Source organism: Eutrigla gurnardus (assembly GCF_963514095.1).
Source record: "Eutrigla gurnardus genome assembly, chromosome: 15".
Lineage (NCBI taxonomy): Eukaryota > Metazoa > Chordata > Actinopteri > Perciformes > Triglidae > Eutrigla > Eutrigla gurnardus.
The window spans coordinates 23542384-23561743 of NC_139938.1; the positions used below are offsets into that span (position 1 = coordinate 23542384).

Here is a 19360-nt window from a genome sequence, read left to right on the forward strand (position 1 = left end):
GCCGGATGTGTCATCGCCAACACTGCTGGAGAAAAACAGGTTTTCACCGCATGATTCATCCATCGCAGGAGGAAGCAGTAAAGAAGCAGCCGGTCAGGAGCCGAGGACATTTTACTGTCTAATAAAATGCACTTAATCCCTTGCCGAGTTGCTTTTGTGCTAGTTTGGCAATTATGTAAACGATCAGACACCGAACCACCGAGTTGCATGCAGTTGCTGCTGTGTACCAAAGGGCCCAGGTGTAGACTGATATTCCTTCACTTTAATAGTTTAACTAGAATGAGTTGAGTGCAGAGGCTATTTACTACCTCTGGAAATGAAATACAGTCAGTTTTCAGTGGATTTAAAGGGTTCTTTCTTATTCCTCTAAAATAGTCCCCAATAAATGCACTATTCATTTGTCCACATATTCAGACAGCATGTAAATCATGTCACATGTCGTCTTCGTTGGGTGAAGTTATCTCTGTATAAAATACAGAATATCTCCTTTCCAATCCTCAACTAAGACACGTTCCTTCCTGTCCTTAATTCATCCCGGCTGCCTGCACATCTGTGCAATCACATTCCACTCCCTACAGATCGCTTCATAACAAAAGTCCTTCACATCATTTCAACATGCCCTAAGCCTCTTTTATCTGCAGAGGGAATAAAATACTCCCAACGACCGATTAACGTTGTTTTTTTTTCATAGCTGCTTTTAAAAACACACCCATTCCCTGTTTATTCCTTTATCCCCAATCCCTGGTTGACCATTCGACCGACGATTATCATCTCTCTCGTGTATGTAAATGTAAAAGTATTCCAAAATTTAAAAAAAGAAAAGAACAAAAGTCACGTGATAACAGGTTACATTTATTTTCTACTAAAATACATGTTTCATGCAGGTTTTGTTCACTTTTCCACAACAGTCAACAAAAACACAATGAAGCTAGTGTTGAACCAGCTGGAGGATTTTCAGCACAAGGGTTGTGTGTGTGTGTGTGTGTGTGTCTGTGTGTGTGTCTGTGTGTGTGTCTGTGTGTGTGTGTGAGTGTGTGTGTGTGTGTGTGTGAGAGAGTGTGTGTGTGTGTGTGAGAGAGTGTGTGTGTGAGTGTGTTTCTAGTGGATTTATAGATAATGAGTCTTCTTCTGCTTTTACATGCTGTAACATGCGTTCACTTGATAACCAACAGCCAGCCAATCAGACCTGGTCATGATACCGCACTAAATTAATGAAACTAAGGGGGAAAAGGCCCGTGAAAAAATTGTGCTAAATGTGCCGGAGGATGGAAAATAAATACAAAAAACACACAACTAAATATTGCTTTTGAAAATGAATGTCAGAACAATCTGTGCACAGTAATAATTAGCCAAAAATGCTCATTTAATCACCTGTTCTCCGCTAGTTCGTAGACAGTCTGGCTGGTCTCTTCGTTGATTAGCTGGATGCGGTACGTAAAAAATAAATATTTATCTCTTCTGCCCAGTTTCCTTGCCAACTTGGCGGCTCCCACCGTGACCTTCACAACAGGTCGTCACCGGCAGGCTGCGGCACGGCTGAAGTTTGAACAGTGGAGTAGAAGGCATATGTGAATCAGAGTATATACTAAATGTAAAAGGAGCAACCGAGCATGGAGGAAACCCCTATGCTCTACTTAACAAGGCCCGCTATGATCTTCATAAGAAAATAAAAAGAGGTAGGCAAATTCTCTCCATCGCTCAGAACTCACTGACAGTTTAATAAGATGCAGAAATGGGCATGAAGTACTTGTCAAAACATGCTACACACAAAGCCTGTTTTAAAGATGACAGTCCAGCGCAGCATGCATTAAAACCAGCCACCCGACCTATTAAAAATAGCTTCCCTCCTTACACAGCTCTTTGCATATTCATACTATTAAGACTTGAATTACTTTTTCATGTAAACAAGGAGACAACGAAACACACGACTCACGCATGCATTATCATCTCCGGACTGTAGAACGACAGTAAACACAGACAGATGTTACTGCACAGCATATTTAGTGGCTTTTGCTTGGGGATTTTTTTTTTTTTTTAGGATGCAGGAGAATGTCAAGAGAGCTTTGTTAATACATAAATGAAGCGACTTTCAGCGCAACTCAACGCATCTTCTTGTCTTTCTTACTGCCCGTCTGCATGACATCATTAAGGGTAAACGACATGAACGCAATCTGCTCAAGTTCACTTTCTTTCCCGCACTCCAGCAGGCAGGAAAACTGATCCCTGTCGCCGTTGTACGCCAGGTCTGAGTAGCCGCTGGGCCCGCTGTGGATGATCCTGGGTCTGTCCCAACCCGACGAGTGCAGGGGGGATCGGTTCAAATAGACGCCCATGTCCCTCCGACTAGACTTGTTGGTCGGGTGGATGAAGAGGAGCCAGGTCTGTGTGTCTGGAGACAGGAGCGACGTGCCACAAGCTTTGCTCTCTGCGTCATCGTTGGGGACAAATTCAGGCGCGGGAAAGCCGATCACGCTGCCCTGACAGCCCGAAGGTGGTTCGACGAGCTCCGGGGCGATGTGGGGTTTGTCGAAATGCACGCCGCTGTTTTCGCTCAGGGCCTCACACCTGTGGCCCCCAGTGTTACGAGCATTGCAGTAAAGGTGACTCCTGCCCTCGTGGTCTATGATCTCGGCCATTTCACATTCACCTGACTTTTTCCGAAGCATCTTGCCGATGTGCCACGTCTGACCAAAGTCCTCACTGTATACGGACAGTGCCCGTGGGTAGACCGTGAAAGGAACGGGGAAGGAACAGCATCTGTAAGGGACGTAGTAGGCGTACGCCGGGATGATCAACCGGCCGTTCTCCAGCTGGACGCCGTGGCCCGGACCCACGGCGAACGTGGCCCACTTATGGATGGTATCGCCAATCACACTCTCTGTTAAGTCTCTCGCCTGACTCCAGGTCTGCCCATCATCGCTGCTGCTGACGCAGCAAAGACGCACCTTGTTCTTACCTGTGAGGAGCTGCCTGAGCTCCGTGGTGTTCCCCCAGACACAGATGAAAAATAAAAACAGTGTTTTGCTGTTTTTCTCATACACGGGGCAAGGGTTCATAGTGCGGTGGCTGGGCAGATATGCGGTGGACAGCTCCTGACTGGACGACCACTGGAAAAAGAACCCAACCGTTAAAAAACACAACAAGATCACGTTGATGATGATAAAAGGTCAACATGATGTTTGTCGCATAATAACCTGAACAGATCCATCCTCTTTCAACGTCCCTCTTCTGATAACAAGGATTTTGGCGTCATGGTCGGAGGGCGAGGACCTCTTCTCTGCGAAGGCCAGGAAGGTGCGACTGTGCCTCAGATAGATGAGAGCAGGAAGTCTGTACGTTATCCCACTTGCCTCCTTCTCAAACAAAGTTGTTTTGACCGGTTCCTCTCCGCTGCCACTCTTTGATGGTGAGTTCCCCATAGTGGATCTGATTTCCCTGCAAATACAAAACGGTACCAATTATGTGACTTAAATCTTGGCTTGTTTTTTTTTAATCTCAACACAAATAGTTCACACACACACACACACACACACACACACACACACACACACACACACACACACACACACACACACACACACACACACACACACCCCACACACCCCACACCCCCCACACACCCCACACACAGACACACACACACACACACACACACACCGTTACAAATAGCATCCAACGCACACCGCGCGTGCACTAGAGAGACCACCGTTACCTTCACTGGTCGCTCTTCACATTTGTCGCCCCTGATCTCTCCACGAACCGCATTATTACCGTCTTATCTCACGCCACAAAAAGGGACCTCTGATGTTCACGACACTGATGCTATGGGTTCATCGGGAAAAGAAGACGGCGCCGAAGCGAGAGGAACAGTCGTGCTCACTTCCGTGTTCGCTTAGACTCGTCCGAGCTAAACTAGACGTCGGGTTCAACCGAGAGCTGCGACGAGGCCGTTTGGTCGAGCTTTTTTTTTTTTTACGTGCGGTGGCACGATAACAAAATGTCAAAGGAGCTAGCTGCTAAGTGTTATAGGACGGGAGTTATCCGGTGTACAGCCTCACGCATGCGCAGTATGGTTGATCCCCGATTAGACGTTAGCTAGCTAAACCGTATAAATGAACATCGGTCGAAACAGTCGAAGGTAAATTGGTCTTGGTGAGTAATGTGGACACTGTGACGTGTGTGAACAAAACGCAGCATATTCTTATCAATTATATTAAATGTCTCAAAGTATCTTCGGGTGGTTAGGCGGATTATCATCTTATCATTGAATTCAATCTTTGACTAGCTAGGCTCACTGGTTTCTTCCGCTTAGCCCGCAATGAAAACACCAGCATTTATTGTTCAGCGCCCCCCGCTGGACGGGAGGAGCGGTGCTCGTCTTCTTACGTGCTGTTGCTAAGATACAGAGCACCACAGCAGTGTAGCTGAAGATCGACTGTATTTGTAGGAAGTATTCGGGCCTCCTCACCTCGCGAAGAGTGCGATGAACACGTGAAAAGTTTTCTTTTGGATCTAACGAGCAGACAAGATGGCCTGCTATAAATTAGATGATGGACAGAGCGATCCTACCAAATGTTTCCCACCAAGGACGCGTCGAAGCAAAGAGGGTGGGTTAGGTAAACAAAACAAACAAATACATAAATAAGGATAAATGCAACAACCATGTAAAGACACTCACATATTCACTATGCATCTGTAAATCTGAAAATAAATAAATAAACATGAATACTGTTTTGTTGAATTGTATTTCCCCTGTAGGTTATTGGCTCGTGGCCTACAAAAAGGCAGAGGAGCAGAAATGCAGGAATGTGCATGCAGGAATAAAAAAGGCTTATAAAGAATGTGAGGACAGCAGGGGGGCTGGATCTCATGGTAACACATTAGATGGACCTTTCCTGGTGAGGCACTGACATCTGCTTAATGTGAGAGTGCTTATTTGACAAAAACACCAACTGTTTGTCTGTTTTACAATTTTCCTTTGCAGCTCCAGTTACACTGTGTTGATAAACCGTCTGAGCTCTGCTCCGTTAACATCAGTGAGCAGAAACTGAGTTCTGTAAGAGTCACTTTATTATTCAACTCATTTGGTATCTCTGTGATTAAAACCGATCAAAGAGCCGTTTCCTTGCTGTGCACAGGTCAAGCCAGAAGACCTCCAGATGTTTGACAACGTGGCTTACATCGATGCATCCGTTAACTGCCTCTCTTTAGGTGATTATTCTCAGACATCACACAGATTTACACGATGAGGGTGATTTTATGCCTCTTGCATAAGAAATGAGTGACTATGAGAAAATGTTTTTTCCTATAGGGTCTTTTGCCAGTTTTGTGTCTTTAAGAGAACTCAATCTGTCATTAAACGGTCTTTGCAACATGAGGTTTCATGCTGCGGACTTCCCTCATCTCCAGGTAAGATGGCTGACTTCCACATGCTCATTTGACTCGTGTTATTACTGCGTCTTGATGTGACCACATCCACATTTTGAGTGTGTAACATTATAATATTAAATTGCCATATCTCAGGCTTGCACTGATAATGAGTGCTTGTTATTTGTCTTTACAATGGTTATGTTTTTATCTAAGTTATTTATTTAAATTCTACAGGTTTTGGATTTATCCTACAACAGTTTGACAGCTGATGATATTGTTTCCATGGGTCGTCTTCCCCGTCTGAAAGTCCTTCATCTGACTGGAAATCAGCTTCATCATCTTCCTCCTGATCTGGGTTCCTCCAACCACGAGCAGACTGAACAGTTAGTACCTCATATTTCTATGAAGCAGTATTTGGTTAGTTGTTACAAAGACATAATTGATCAAATTAGCAAGCGTGGTGTTGCTTTTATATCCTAGCTCCAGGTTTATGTTATGACTGGTAGTAAAATGCTGCTCTCCATATAAAAGCTATTACAAAAGAAACATCACGGAATAAGCGACACAATGAAAGACAGCTAATCTGTTTCATAATAGGATTTCAGCAACATGCAAATTCATTCTTTAACTGTCGTCTGACGCTCCGGATAAAACTTCCTTACACAGTATTCCATTTGATTTAACCAATCATCATCGGTGCATTTGTATATTTTTATTGCACAACAACAGAGGTTTTTTTTACAGCGAAAGTCCACAAACTGAAACATGTATGTTTTCAAATTGACCAAGAGGGGGCGCACAAATGCACCAAATTAAAACTCCTGAATCTGGTGAAGCAAATGTAATGACATTCTATACACCTGTTCCACAGCCAGATGTATATCTGGATGGATGGATGGATGGATGGATGGATGGATGGATGGATGGATGGATGGATGATGGATGGATGGATGGATGGATGGATGGAGGGATGGATGTATGGATGGATGGATGGATGGATGGATGGATGGATGGATGGATGGATGGATGGATGTATGGGTGGATGGATGATGGATGTATGGATGGATGGATGGGTGGATGGATGGATGGATGGATGGATGGATGGATGTATGGATGGATGGATGATGTCGGTGTGGGTGATTGGTATTATGTTATAGTTGTGTTATAGTTCTTTTTCTTACAGGTCGGCTGAAGAAGGAGACGACATGTGTTTCGGAGCTCTTGAAGTCCTGATGCTTGACGATAACAAACTGTCCTCTGGAGTCTTCGACAGTCTGGCAAACCTCAAGAGGTCACGACGTGGTTTGGAAATTTGCTACGCAAAGTAAAACAAATATGTGTGAGCGTTTGGAAAGATATGTGGAAACGCTAAAACGTTTAAAAGTTTCACAACATGTGGAAAGTTACACCGAGCGTGTGCTGTCTGTTACAGGCTGAAGTATCTAAACCTACAGGGGAACTGCATTTCTGAAGTTACATTTCTGCAACCGACGGGGAGTCCCGAACCTCGGCAGACATCTACTGAAGAGCAACCAGAAGAAGTGGGGTCTGGTAAATAACTTAACAGTGGGCCTACATGTATCTCCTAAAAACATCTAGTAATTTATATCCCCTCATATCCAGCCCACACCAAGACAAACCCTGGTGAGAATCTCCAGAGAGCTTCACAGGTAATTAAACATGATTGGTGTTTGAGATTTGTCATCAGTGCGTGTTTCCCATATTTTAATTCTCTCGTGGGTCACCATGACTCTCTCACCAGGAACACCTCAGCAGATCCTGCGTCCCCCTACCGGAGCTTCAATCCCTCAATTTAGCCGACAACAAGGTGTGTCGGACGATTCGCACAAACGAATCCACCGTGACCTCTTTGGTGAAATGCACTCAGGTGTCTGTGCTTCCTCATCAGATCGCTGAGGAGAAATCGCTGACCTCTGTTCAACTCTTCCCAATGCTCCGAGAACTTGACGTTCACTCCAACCCTGTGACCACAAAGAGACGTGGTAGGCCTTTCTCTCTTCTACCTGGGAGAGAACCGTTCTGAATTGTCAATGCTGAAATGACGTTTGGTTTGGTTTGGACCCAGGTGACCTCTCAGAGAGACTGGGCATTACCATAAAGCGTAAGAAGACTCAAGAGGTGGCGAAGCCTCCACTGAAGGTGTCTGCTGATCCCAAGTGGAAGGTTGGCTGTGTTCTTCACTGAGGTCTGATCATCACCCTCCACATTTCACATTGTTCAACTTTTTATTGAATCACAGGTGAAAGAAAGAACCCCAAAGGTCTCAAACAACCAGCCGCTGATTGCAGATGCACCATGTCCTGTTCCAACTCAAACACCAGGGAATGGCAGAGAAGAAACCGCCGAGCACTTCTTTGTCACTCAGGTTTTTACTTTATGGTTTTCGTATCCGTCCTCTCTTTTCTTCTCAACGTTCTCTCTCTTTACTGGATGTTATTTCACGTCCAGGCCACAGATGTTCCCCAATGTGAGTTGGACCTCGGAGCTGAGGCGAGAGGAGCCGTAGAGAGCGAGGCCGATGCCGCTCCTGACAGATTGATGGATCCTAAAGCGAAACCGAATCCCGATGTGGTGAAGCGCGTCGGTGAGGAGCCGTAGTTTCACCTGCAGCTATTTATTTCTGGACTTTTTCCTCAAGCCTTGAAAGGTTAGCGAAGGCAGAATCAGTTTTCTTTTGTTGTGTTTTTTTTTTGTCTTTCAACAGGAATTCAAACTGCTGTTCGGATGCTGGAACACACACTGAAGAATCTTAATGTTTACAGAGACTCGAAACCAACGCTTGATAGCATCCAGATGCCGCACGGAAAACCAGAGAAAAGGGTTCAATATTTTGCATTCACACTCAACATTACTGTCAAGTTGTAATAAATCTAGCCGGCACTGTAAAGAACAAGGAGTTTGACTTTAACAGAATCACGTTTCGTACACAGATTAAGGAACTTTCACAGTTGAAGCCAGTAAAGCATCCGACGAAGAGGCTTGATGAAATGATCAAAGTCATCAAGGAGAGCACATCGATCACAGAAGTCCCCTTAAGTACGCTGACTTCTGTTACTGTGGATCTCATGACCTTGTCTCTATCTAACCCTCTGGTCTACGTACAGGCAGCGCCATCCACGGCACAGGTGTTAACAAGAAGGAGGCTCTGATGCTGCTGAGGGACATGAAGACGAAGCACAAGATGGTCCACAAGAAAACAATGGAGCGAGCAGCCGGCATGGAGAGGAGCCGGAACGGTGCTGAACCTCCACCATGAGCAGAAGCTCTCGAGTGCTTGAGTTAAACTTCACCTCGTACCCCCGAAGCACATCAGCAGCTGTTTTCTTCAACAGCCAATATGTTTAATATTAATATGAGACAACATGTTGTGATAAGTAGCGAGGAAGATGTGGATCTGCTCCGACTGAAAGATCCTTCACACCACCCTTCACCTTCTGGCTGGTGAAGAAAGACAACAGAATTGTGTGGATTGATATCACAATAAAATCTAAAATATGTGTTTTTGTGTTGATCATGTGGAGTTTTTCAACCAGTGAACAGGAGGCTAAAGAGGACCTGAGGACTTACAATCAGTATAATCAGTCGTTCATAACATTAAACAGACCTGCATTTACAATCCATGTCCGTAAACACATGGCAGTTACTACAAGCTAACGATGGTTTTCATTTAGTGCTCTATTTTCCTTCCCCTTTTTGTTTTTGATTTCATGGTATTCTTCTTCTTCGGGGCAGCTTGCAGATGGAATGCAGGTTCAGCCCAGGTGGAATAAAAGATTTCATGGGATTCTACATTCTTCCATTCATGTGTGGACATTACCCTGCTCATGTGATAACTAATACACACATGCCATACAATAAAGGCGTTGTGTACACAGCCAGCAGATACTTCATGGTTCACATTTTCAACAATCTCAAATATTAGAAATGTTAATTTAAAACAATATAAGATGTTTAATTTAACATTCAACAGTGTTGATCTGGTAGTTTATCTGTTTCCAGCAAACACCTGGCCTTCGGTCTGGTTGGGATCTTTTCATTTTTAGCCGTGTATTTAGTGGTAATGAGGAAATCTGAGGATTTTACACACTCAGAAATACTATTCTCCAGCTGGCCGGAGGTCAGCAGAGCTCATCCGTGTTGCAAAGAGATATCCCAAAGTATCGGACAACCCCTGATCCTCGAGGGTGATTGAGTTGGATCAAAATTCTGATAAATCTCTTCAGAATTACTGTTTCTTTTCCATAATAATTTTACTGCTCTTTTAGGCGCAACTAAAGTAAAGGTCTTCTGAGGATTTGTTGCTTTCAGGAACATGATGGAGTGTGTTCTTCAGCCAACGAGTCCTGGCATGACTTTATTGTTTTGCCTGACCAGAATGCTGTTATAATGTAATTTTGAAGTGATAATTATTAGAACTTTGGGACTAAAATGCACTATTGTGCAAGAGGTATACGCTTAACATTTTCCACAGTTTTGGGCAGTGATCAGTCACAGTCACGGCTTTTATGTTCCAGGCAGTCGGTAGGCATTCCTTGACATCATCACAGACTCATAAAACTCTTAGAAACAGAAAATCTGAGACAATTTCCCCCCAAATATACATGCTTAGTTTTTTTGCCTATTTTCACACACACTCCTGGATGCTTGTGTTTGTGCCCACTATTTTAAATCCACTAACACCTGCTAGAATGATAATGGAGCCAGACGTCCTGCAGAGAAAGGTCTGGCTACGTGAGACCAACATCATCATGAAACAAACACAGCAACTATTAAAAGGGAACTCCACTGATTTTGTATTGCAATTCCATCAAGTTTGGGGGTTCAAAAGAGACATGAATGGGCAAAATCGAACCAGCAGAGGTCATTCTATTCAGAAACCCTTTCTGTTATATTACTTGTAATCCTTGTAACAAACTGATAGCAATGAATGCATTAAATGCTCTGACATAAAACATTTTTTAAAATGTCATTTGTGGCCGTGGCAGGACTGTAAAAACCGGCTTAGAACAGACGTCTGAATGAAGAGGGCGGGACTTTTTCAGTTCGGTGATGCGTTCAAATTCCACATTTCTGTGGTTTTTCCAAATTACCTACTCAACCTTTAATCTCTCAAGGCGTCCCACAATGCAACTTGCTGGCATCTTTTATTAAAACCTCCCTGTGTGATAAAAGTCTCATTTTAGCCGGCCTCCACACACCGATTCTGCACAGCGGGCTTTCTTAGTCTCTAAACCCAGGGCCAGGTAAACCTGATAACATCACTATGACATCATCAGGCTTGTTTTTAAGGGTTGTAAGTTAAAGCTTCAAGGGTAATTTGTTGCCACTCTGCAACGTGGAGTTGCACAATGACACGCAGTTGTAGCCAAGTCCGTTCATGCTACACAAGAAAAGCACCACAAAACAAAAACAGTAGTGCATTCCTGTCGTGCAACTTTGGGAATTTGCATCAGGAGGAATGTAAACAGCAGCAACGCAAATAATCCTCTGGGCAGATAATATGGTGGGCATGATAATATTAAAAATGTAACATAAGGGGAACATTGTCCATGAATTTTAGTGATGTTTGAGCACCGGTTTGGGGGGCGTTTTGTCCAGGCAGGCCTGGCTGGGAGGTCAGCTGGGAGGTCAGCTGGGAGGTCGGCGGAGGTCAGCTGGGAGGTCAGCTGGGAGGTCAGCTGGGAGGTCAGCTGGGGGCGGCGATCGTCTGCCCAAAACTCAATCAAATCCCCACGCTTCCTTTTCTGATGTTGTTGAGTGTATTTGTTACGTGCCGTAGGTTCTCGAGTGATAAAGACAAGAAATTAAGCTAAATTCATGGGCTGAACTTCCAGCCGCACCATGCACCGCCCAATACTAAGATGATTTTGTGAATACTTTGATTCGCCTCCAAATTAAAGCGCATGTCTGATCGTTTATGAATTTGTTTTTATGTGACAGTATTCTGTCTTTTCAGACATCGCCACAAAAATCCTGTCTGTCTGTTGGAGGCATGCATGCTAAAGAAGTGATTATGAATGAAAATGTAATAAATGAACGTGAGAAATCACACAATCCACACATGTATGCAGTTTGTTTCTCACAAATGTGTATTTATTCCAGAGTCTTCGCTAAAATAAGCACAACGTCAGCTGTAGAGCGAAGCCATCAGAAATGAATGTCTCTCTTTTTATTATTATTGGACTCCTCCTCACATTAGCACAGAATAAACAGACGGTCAAAAAGGGGCTTCGTTGGGCTTTCGCTCTGCAACCTCCTTTTGTTCTTAGCATGAAAAACTGACGATGTGAGTTATTAACTGGAAACACATTTCCATCCGTGATATAACAAACTGGCAGGAGAGCAAGATACTCCGTCCCAAAGCAAAAGAACAGAAACGTGGTCGGAGAAAGGCATCGGTGGGCTGTTGTGTCTTCGGCTAAGACGGATCTTTTTGTTTATATATCTTTAAGTGTTTGCTTCTTTTGTCTGTATATTTCAATGCAGCACATTCTCACATCTGGAGCCGTCATCGCCGCAATCAAGCCTTGAGAGATGTTTGGTTTGTTTGACTCTCAAACTGAGAGGCCAACAGTTAAGCTTTGAGAATAACCCTGTGGAGAATCAGACACCAGATTTGGCTCGGGATGAATAGGCCCTCGAATACCTCATCAACACTCCTCATTACTCGAGTGCCAAATGAGTTCACTGTGGACCGGACCTAGTCATTATTTCTTTTGATGGGACAATTGAACTGTAACACACTTATCATGTAATCCTGTAAAAAGGCTCCGGATACTCTGAAAAGGGGCCAATAGTTACAGATCAGAACCGGTTGACGGTCCGCTCCATCGCATCGTCTTTAATCGTCCACAATCACTACGAGTTTTAAAAGTTTGACCTTTACAGGATAAAGGGGACCGAAGGGTTCACAACAAGTATCCCGGTATTGTCCATGTTCCCTTGGCCAGACTCCAACCATCAGCTAAAATGATCGGGGCCAACTTAATTAATGAGAGGGTGTAAAAAACTGAGCCCTTGATAGATTCTGGAAGTATTTTGATGAAGTATAAACTCTGAGGGTTCTGGTGAGCACCTTAATCAGCTATGAAAGCAAACATGCCCATCACACTTAATTATCTTAACACGGTTTGGCTTGCTTTGAATCAAAAGCCTGCCTTATTCATTTTCCAATGCTTGGAACTAAACGCTGCAGCACACGAAAAAAAAATGTTAAAAATCAATCTTTTGAACGGAGTTCAACTGGCTGCTTTCCTCTGGAAGGCAACGCTGTTCCTGCAGAGTATCTGTGATGAAATGCTTGATCTTAAGCTGTCGCAACGTCCTGAAGTTCTCCGTTAATGTTACAACAATGGGCCCAGAAGAATCCTGGTCCGAGTCCTGACCCCGGAGTCTCACATTCTCTCCCCTTCTCGCTGAATCTGGGCTACATGGGGCAGCAGGGCGGAGTGCGCCTGCACAGAGAGCTGACCGGCTGCATGATTTATACCTACTGACTGCCCCCAGCTGTTACAATTGCCCGAGCCAAAACTAAGCATGCATAGCTGAATCGGCCCGTGAGACGAATCCAAACAGCCATAAAACGAAGACTGATAGGATTTCCATCGGAAAAAAAAAGATTAAGAAATATAGAAACATGCTGATGCAGCATGTGTGTTGAAAACCAATCCGGTTTATAACTGCGGACGCGTCAGGTTCATAATTTAATGACCTGCATGGGAAAAAACGGCAACGTGAAAATGTTAATCACTAATTTCGCTTGGCAGCAATAAAGTAGAACAGCCCTTTCTCACCCCTCTTTTGACTGGAACAGCCTCTCTGGGCAACTAAGGCTGCCCTTTTTGTGTGGAAGTAATGAAGGCCTACACAAGGGGAGTGCGTCCGTCTCAAAATATTGTTTCATGCCTCTAGTGAGAGACAGACAAGAGTTGTCTGGCGCAAAAGTGTGAAAGAAACACAATGAGTCATTGTTGGAGGGGGGAGGGGGGGAGAGCACGTTGTGAGTTCACAGGGAAGGGAAGCGATGTTGTTCTGCAGGCGCCCACTCGGCCGGCCGAGGTCTGCAGTTGCACACCGACTGAGTCATGGGAACCACGGTGATAATCTGACACCAGTGGATCAAACGGGGCCCGCGGACGGACTGCACACGGTGCTGCAGAGCAAACAGAAAGGCCTGCGTTCACAGATCACGTTCACGCCGCTCCGAGGGAGCTCCTTACTTCCATGACATCGCCCTGAGATTTCAGTGTTTGGATTGGAAGTATCATCCACTTCCTTTATTCGGTGTTTTGGAAATACTTCAGTTTCTTGGCCTGTTCACTAACGGCACAATCTCACCTGTCGGGTTCACGGTGGGCCCCCTGATGCACTGCACTAAAGAGATTTTAAAGGCAAATCATCGTGTTGTTAAATCTTGGTAGACATTAAAATAGTTTTCTCCTGAGTGAAATATCTGGCTCTTTAGCAGCTAAATGCTCCACCATGTTCACCAGCTTACTTCTAGTTGGTGCTGCTGGGAGAACTGGATTCTGCACTAAGTTGTTACTCTGGTTTCCAGGTCAACAGACAGAGAACACTGCCAGTACACACTGAGTTTTCTTTTCCCGATATAAGACGTTGGATCGAATTTAAGGCTGTTTTCCGTTGCTATCCTCCATCCTGAATCACCATCTAATAACAGGACAGATTCCAGACAGAAATCTCACATATTAGCCTAATCCTTTAATTGTTTAGGAGTAGAATGGTTACAGGTGCTAAACGGAGGCAACTAGTCATCAGAACCGATTTTTAGGAAAATGCTGATGTTGGGGAAATACTGTGAGAGTTTCGGGGGGGATGGACGGAGTTTGAACTTCTGCTTTTGATTTCCTTGCCTCTGAAAACATTACATCTCCAGTGGGAAAAACCCTTTATCCGGCCTTCCGGAGTCTGATTTAATGGAAGCCCTCAGGCGACGACGCTCCTCTGTGGCCGGCATGCAGATCATAAACGAATCAGCAAATCATTTTCACCCTCAAAGACGACCCGGAGTTCTGAGAGCCACATCTTGAGGCCGTCCAGCACAGATTTGCAGCGTTCCCACTCTCCACGACTCACGTGGGGGAACGTTTAAACACGACGAGTTAAAACAAATCACACAAAGTTTACCGGCGCAAACCAGCGAGAAACATTTATGTGTTACAACTGTGAGCAAAAGGTACAGAGAACATTCAGCTACAGCAACTATGCCAACTTTCTCTCTGTAGAATGTCATGTAATAATATAACTAATATAACAAAGCAAATCTCTCCGACACACAGCTGTGTGTTCGCTGGCAGGTTGAACCCGAACACAATGCCTACACACAAAAAAACATTCAGATAGTCAAACAGAAATCATACAAGAACCAATATATTTTAAATAAGGTGACAAAGCCTCGGTTTGTATTCACAATAAATACGCTGATGATCATTTATCCTTAAAAACCCTTTACATTCTCCACATGATCAACATTTACTAAAATACCGATCCTTTTATGGTTCAAGCAAAGGGTTTGTTAGAGAAATAATGATCGTCCTCAATAATTCATTCAGCTATCAAACACTGTGTTTTGTAACCTAAAAATGAACATGTGATGATTTAAACATGACAACAACGTATCAATCAATAAAGGATATAATAAATGAGAGATCCCACTTGTATTACAGGAATGCCGTGTGTGAATAAAGGATGCGCTGTGTGTTAAACGTCGTTGGGAATATTGATATAAAAAGGAGAAGAGAAGCCATCAGGGTGAACACACGTCTTCTATCTGCTTGGGATTTAGGAACGTCACCATCTCTCGTATGCCGTCTTCACAAACTGTGGTCTGAGGAGCTGCACTCAGATTTTCTCCCTCCCCTTTAAATTTTCTCCACGTGTCTGAAAAAAAAAAAAACCCCAACCCTATATTAATTCAATTCTGTCACCAAAATCAGGAGGATTTCAGCAAATTAAAGTATTTCCAGAATCTAAAAGTCATACCTTCATCAAGTGTTGTAAGTAACGTGTAATTTTCTGGATGATCCACGATATCCTTTCTTTGAACGTCACCGATTTCCATTAATTGTAAAACGCCTGTGTAAAATAAAGCAAAACTGTCAATTTGTCCTAAAAGACTAGTTCTCATGGGTCAGACTTTTCCTTTGAGACCGTCCCCACCAGTAGTTGCGGTACCTTCTACAGTCTTCCATACTTGCACTTCAACCTCAGCCGTGCTTTGTCTTTCCACGGCGATGATCCTGACCACGTTGGGCGGATCCACCTTCAAAGACGAGTCGACTTTATACACCAAGAGGTTATTTTTATGTCCCAGATAACACTGGGTCTGGTTGCTTCCAGCTTTAGTTTCTAGAGACAAAACAGATATGCGTTGAGCGGCTGGTGTTTACAGCCAGTCATCATGATCTCAGTATAAGCAGTTCATCATGTGTGGACCCCGTTTCACTACCTGGACAAGTCTTGCAGCACTTCCCCGCTGATTTCATGGGATGTTGGCATGGGTACTGGCTGGGACACGTGATGCGTTTACAGTCCTGGAGGCCGTCGGTGCAAGTGCACAGGATGCATTCCAGGACCTTACCCAAAACTGGGTGCCACATGTCTCCATGAGAGTACGTCTTGCCGTTGTACAAACACGCTGCGAGAAATGGAAAACATCTGAGCGTTGTGCTACATATGGAAGCCATCGTGGCGTTGTGAGGAACATGCCTATAAAATCAAATACCTGTTGGGGATCGTTCTGTTTTGACCAAGTCTCACCTCTTTGGTGTTTCCGCTGCAGCAGAATCTTCACGGTGGTCTCTGAAGCCCCTTTGAGGTTCAGTTTACTGAGGCTGAGGCCTCTCGGAGATGCCCTGACCCTGGGTGGGGTGGCACGGTCAAAGCGCGCCCTGCCCTGCTCTCCAGAACACTGGTCCACTGAATGCCTCTTTTGTAAACACAGATAGGAAAAACACACAGTTATCTGATTTACTTGCCTTTCTTTTCTTTTTCGTAGCTAAAGGAGCATCACATTTAGTCGTAAATCATTTATAGCAGTGTCTGAATCTTATTATCAGGTGTTCCGTGGATATCGTGGGAACATTTAATTCCTTCGTCTTGAATGAGCACAGCAACATCGATCTCTTAGAACACAATCTGAATCATGTGATCCTCAAGGGTAATAATGGATTTGCTTGCACAGAGGGGTCAAAGGTCAGCCTGCAGTGACGTCAATGTTGTCAGACACTTCCCTATGAGACGTGAACCCAAGTAATGACAGTGTGGCTGAGATGAAAGATAAAAGACAAGAACGTACCACGCCTCTGTTCAGTTGCTGGTTTCCATCCTCAGTTGACGAGGAACCACTGGTGCCATGATCTAAAGAAGAAGAGCAAGGGTGAGGAGCAGGTCATGAAATGGGCATCAGAAATATATCATATTGTTTTTTTGTGTGCTGTCTGACTAAGTGCATAACAGTGTAGCAAGATTTATATGTATATAATTCTACAAAATGGTATTCTACATCTCATTTCAGGTTGGTAGGAGTTTGATTACCTTTACACACCAAACAGCAGGTATCTGGGATGGAGACGGGTGAAGAACAGGTGATTGGGTGGCATGTTTTCAGGCCACAGAAGATGTTTCCATTCTGAGGAGAAACAAGGGAGGAACAATTTCTCCTTTTATTTATTTTTTATCATTTCCAAGTATAAGCTCCAGAACGGCTCAAGTTATCTGCAGGCACCTCTATTTATATAGACTGACACTTATGTCAAACAGCATAATCGAGATAAATTCCAAACAACATGATCAAAGCGTCTTCTGACATCTAGTGCTCTTGAGACAATGGATTGGCTTTGGTTCAAATACATAAACATATACTTTTGCCACAAGTAGACACACTCATACACACTCACACACTCACACACTCATACACACTCACACACTCACACACTCACACACTCAGTGGCGGCTGAGCTGCTATGAGAGGTGCAGCCCTGCTCGTCGGGGCAATTAAGGGTTTAGTGTTCAGGACATATAACTACAACTACCTACAAACAATGGAATGAAATCAGGCCTGAGGAGAAACGGCAGAGAGAAGAGAACAAGTTGGTATCGATCCTGGTAGAAATGTGATTTGTACTACTCTAAAACTGGAACCTGAATGAATCATGGTGAAATATTATTATGCGTTGTCGCCTTGGAAACGTCTGTTAACGTACACCACTTAACAACTCGTAAAATAAACTTCTCACGTCACGCAGCCTTTTTTTAAAAAAAGGACAACTCCGGGGTGAGGTCAACTTTGGCTCCACATCTGCTTTCCGATATCTGCCTTTGGTTTTCTAAATTAAAACTGTCATTTATTTTGTTGTGTTGATCACAAACAAGCTACGCCAAAACACAAACTAATGCAAGATGCGTTCACCGGCTCCACTATTAAATGGAATGTAATGATACATTTCAACTTTCACTGCCTGTCAGCGGCGATGAGTTAGTGGGATGAGATTGTCTCCATGCACACATGCAACATTACATGCAAAACAATACATTCTGGTGGTACTAGTGGCTACAGCAATATTATTTTAAATAAAAAGGTTTTGGTGAGCATAAACACACATTTTCTAATTGTTGCAAATTATGTTCACCCAATTGATTAGAGCTGTTTTAGAGGATAAACAAGAATTAATCAAAGGATAATTGCAGAAATGTCATTGGCATGGATTGAGGATTTAATATTAAGACATATCTGAGAATTATCCCATTTTTCAGTTTTTCTTTTCTTAGTATTTCTTTCTTTCTATAAAGCACGTTTCGCAGGTTATGATGCTCTTCCACCACATCAATGAACAGTCAATGAGATGTCACTTACAGAGCATGTGCACATGACACACTGATTGCTTTGCTTGGATGGGAAGAGGTCCAGCTTGGTGAAGGTCTCCCCCGGCTGATAAACACTCCCGTTATACCTGCAGGACTTCACTGAAGCCCTCAACCCTGCAGGGATCCGGGGCTCATCTGAGGAGGACAGGAGCAGTTTAAAGGTTTCTCTCTAAAGACTCCCACGGTGCTCAGAAGACCAGGTCTACCTGTGCATCTTGGACAGCACTGCTGAGGCTCGGCCACTGGGTTCTCACATGGCAGGGCAGGACACTTGATGGTGTTGCATTTCACAAGAACCGCCTAAGAGAACAATGTTGAGAGTTTACCAGCACCTTTAGATAGATATATTTTTGGTGTAATATTCCTTTAGATGTTTGTTTGGCGGGTGGTAGGATCAGTACCTGTGTGCAGACGCAGCGCATGCAGAACATGAATCCGAAGGGCTCCAGATAGGGATGCCAGCTGTCTCCTGGGCTGTACGTCTTGTCTTTGAAAGTACATACCGACCCGGGACCTGCTCGTCAAACACGGGGAGGAGGATGAGCTACATGTGGCGCAGATGAACCGGACCGCAAAAGCAAAAGCATGTCCTAGTGAACAAATATATAAACGTTTCTTCTTCTCTCTTTTCCTTAGACAAACACATCTTCAAGTAATATAAGACATGGGAAGACTCAGAACCACCGATCCTGGCTCCTGTCACAGTAGCTTATTCTAGAAATAAGATGTTAACACTTAACACCACAGTTATGTTAAGAACAATAGAGGATGGTCATCTTAAAATATCAGCTCAGTTTACTGAACAACTTCTCTAAACTGAGTCCTACACTTCAGGATCAGGACCGAATGCGCATCGACGAGGTCTGGATCTTACCTTTCCGGAGGCTTAGCTCTGCATCTGCAAACCAAATGATCAAAAATAAGAAAAACATGGGCTTCATCTTATTTCTGTTTTCTTTTTTACATGTGCGTGACTGAGTGTTCAGCGCGCACTAAGTGTGTTTCTGCAGGACAGACACTGCAGGACAGTGTGAGGCAAGGTTTAAAAAAAAAAAAAAAAATCCAACGTTTTTCTTGGATAAAC

The 19360-nt window shown here is 43.9% G+C and overlaps 3 protein-coding genes across 4 annotated transcripts; 1 reads left to right on the plus strand and 2 right to left on the minus strand.

Annotated features, from left to right (window-relative positions):
* Positions 1-1084: 1084 nt before the first annotated feature.
* LOC311025562 (sialidase-3-like) lies at positions 1085-3963 on the minus strand. The gene is made up of 3 exons (XM_084028533.1): positions 3713-3963; positions 3195-3435; positions 1085-3107 (listed from the first exon to the last, which is right to left on the minus strand). The coding sequence occupies exons 2-3, from the start codon at positions 3417-3419 to the stop codon at positions 2100-2102; spliced, it is 1233 nt and encodes a 410-aa protein (XP_083884659.1). The 5' UTR covers positions 3420-3435; positions 3713-3963; the 3' UTR covers positions 1085-2099.
* An 890-nt stretch (positions 3964-4853) lies between these two features.
* Positions 4854-8884, plus strand: xrra1 (X-ray radiation resistance associated 1). The gene is made up of 16 exons (XM_084028402.1): positions 4854-4872; positions 4985-5056; positions 5139-5211; positions 5312-5409; positions 5605-5753; positions 6554-6694; positions 6803-6921; positions 6994-7040; positions 7133-7198; positions 7280-7373; positions 7457-7554; positions 7631-7756; positions 7840-7975; positions 8096-8211; positions 8322-8427; positions 8496-8884. Exons 1-16 carry the CDS (start codon positions 4870-4872, stop codon positions 8645-8647), a joined length of 1596 nt encoding a protein of 531 aa, XP_083884528.1. The 5' UTR covers positions 4854-4869; the 3' UTR covers positions 8648-8884.
* A 2591-nt stretch (positions 8885-11475) lies between these two features.
* On the minus strand, positions 11476-19302 carry chrdl2 (chordin-like 2). 2 transcript variants are annotated; one of them, XM_084029422.1, is made up of 11 exons: positions 19151-19302; positions 18678-18790; positions 18483-18576; positions 18266-18411; positions 16948-17041; positions 16709-16770; positions 16171-16339; positions 15860-16048; positions 15586-15759; positions 15394-15486; positions 11476-15291 (listed from the first exon to the last, which is right to left on the minus strand). In XM_084029422.1, exons 1-11 carry the CDS (start codon positions 19215-19217, stop codon positions 15158-15160), a joined length of 1335 nt encoding a protein of 444 aa, XP_083885548.1. In that variant the 5' UTR covers positions 19218-19302; the 3' UTR covers positions 11476-15157. The 2 variants fall into 2 exon arrangements, with proteins under 2 accessions (XP_083885548.1, XP_083885547.1); XM_084029421.1 differs by having other exon boundaries at positions 15571-15759.
* Between the last annotated feature and the right edge of the window lie 58 nt (positions 19303-19360).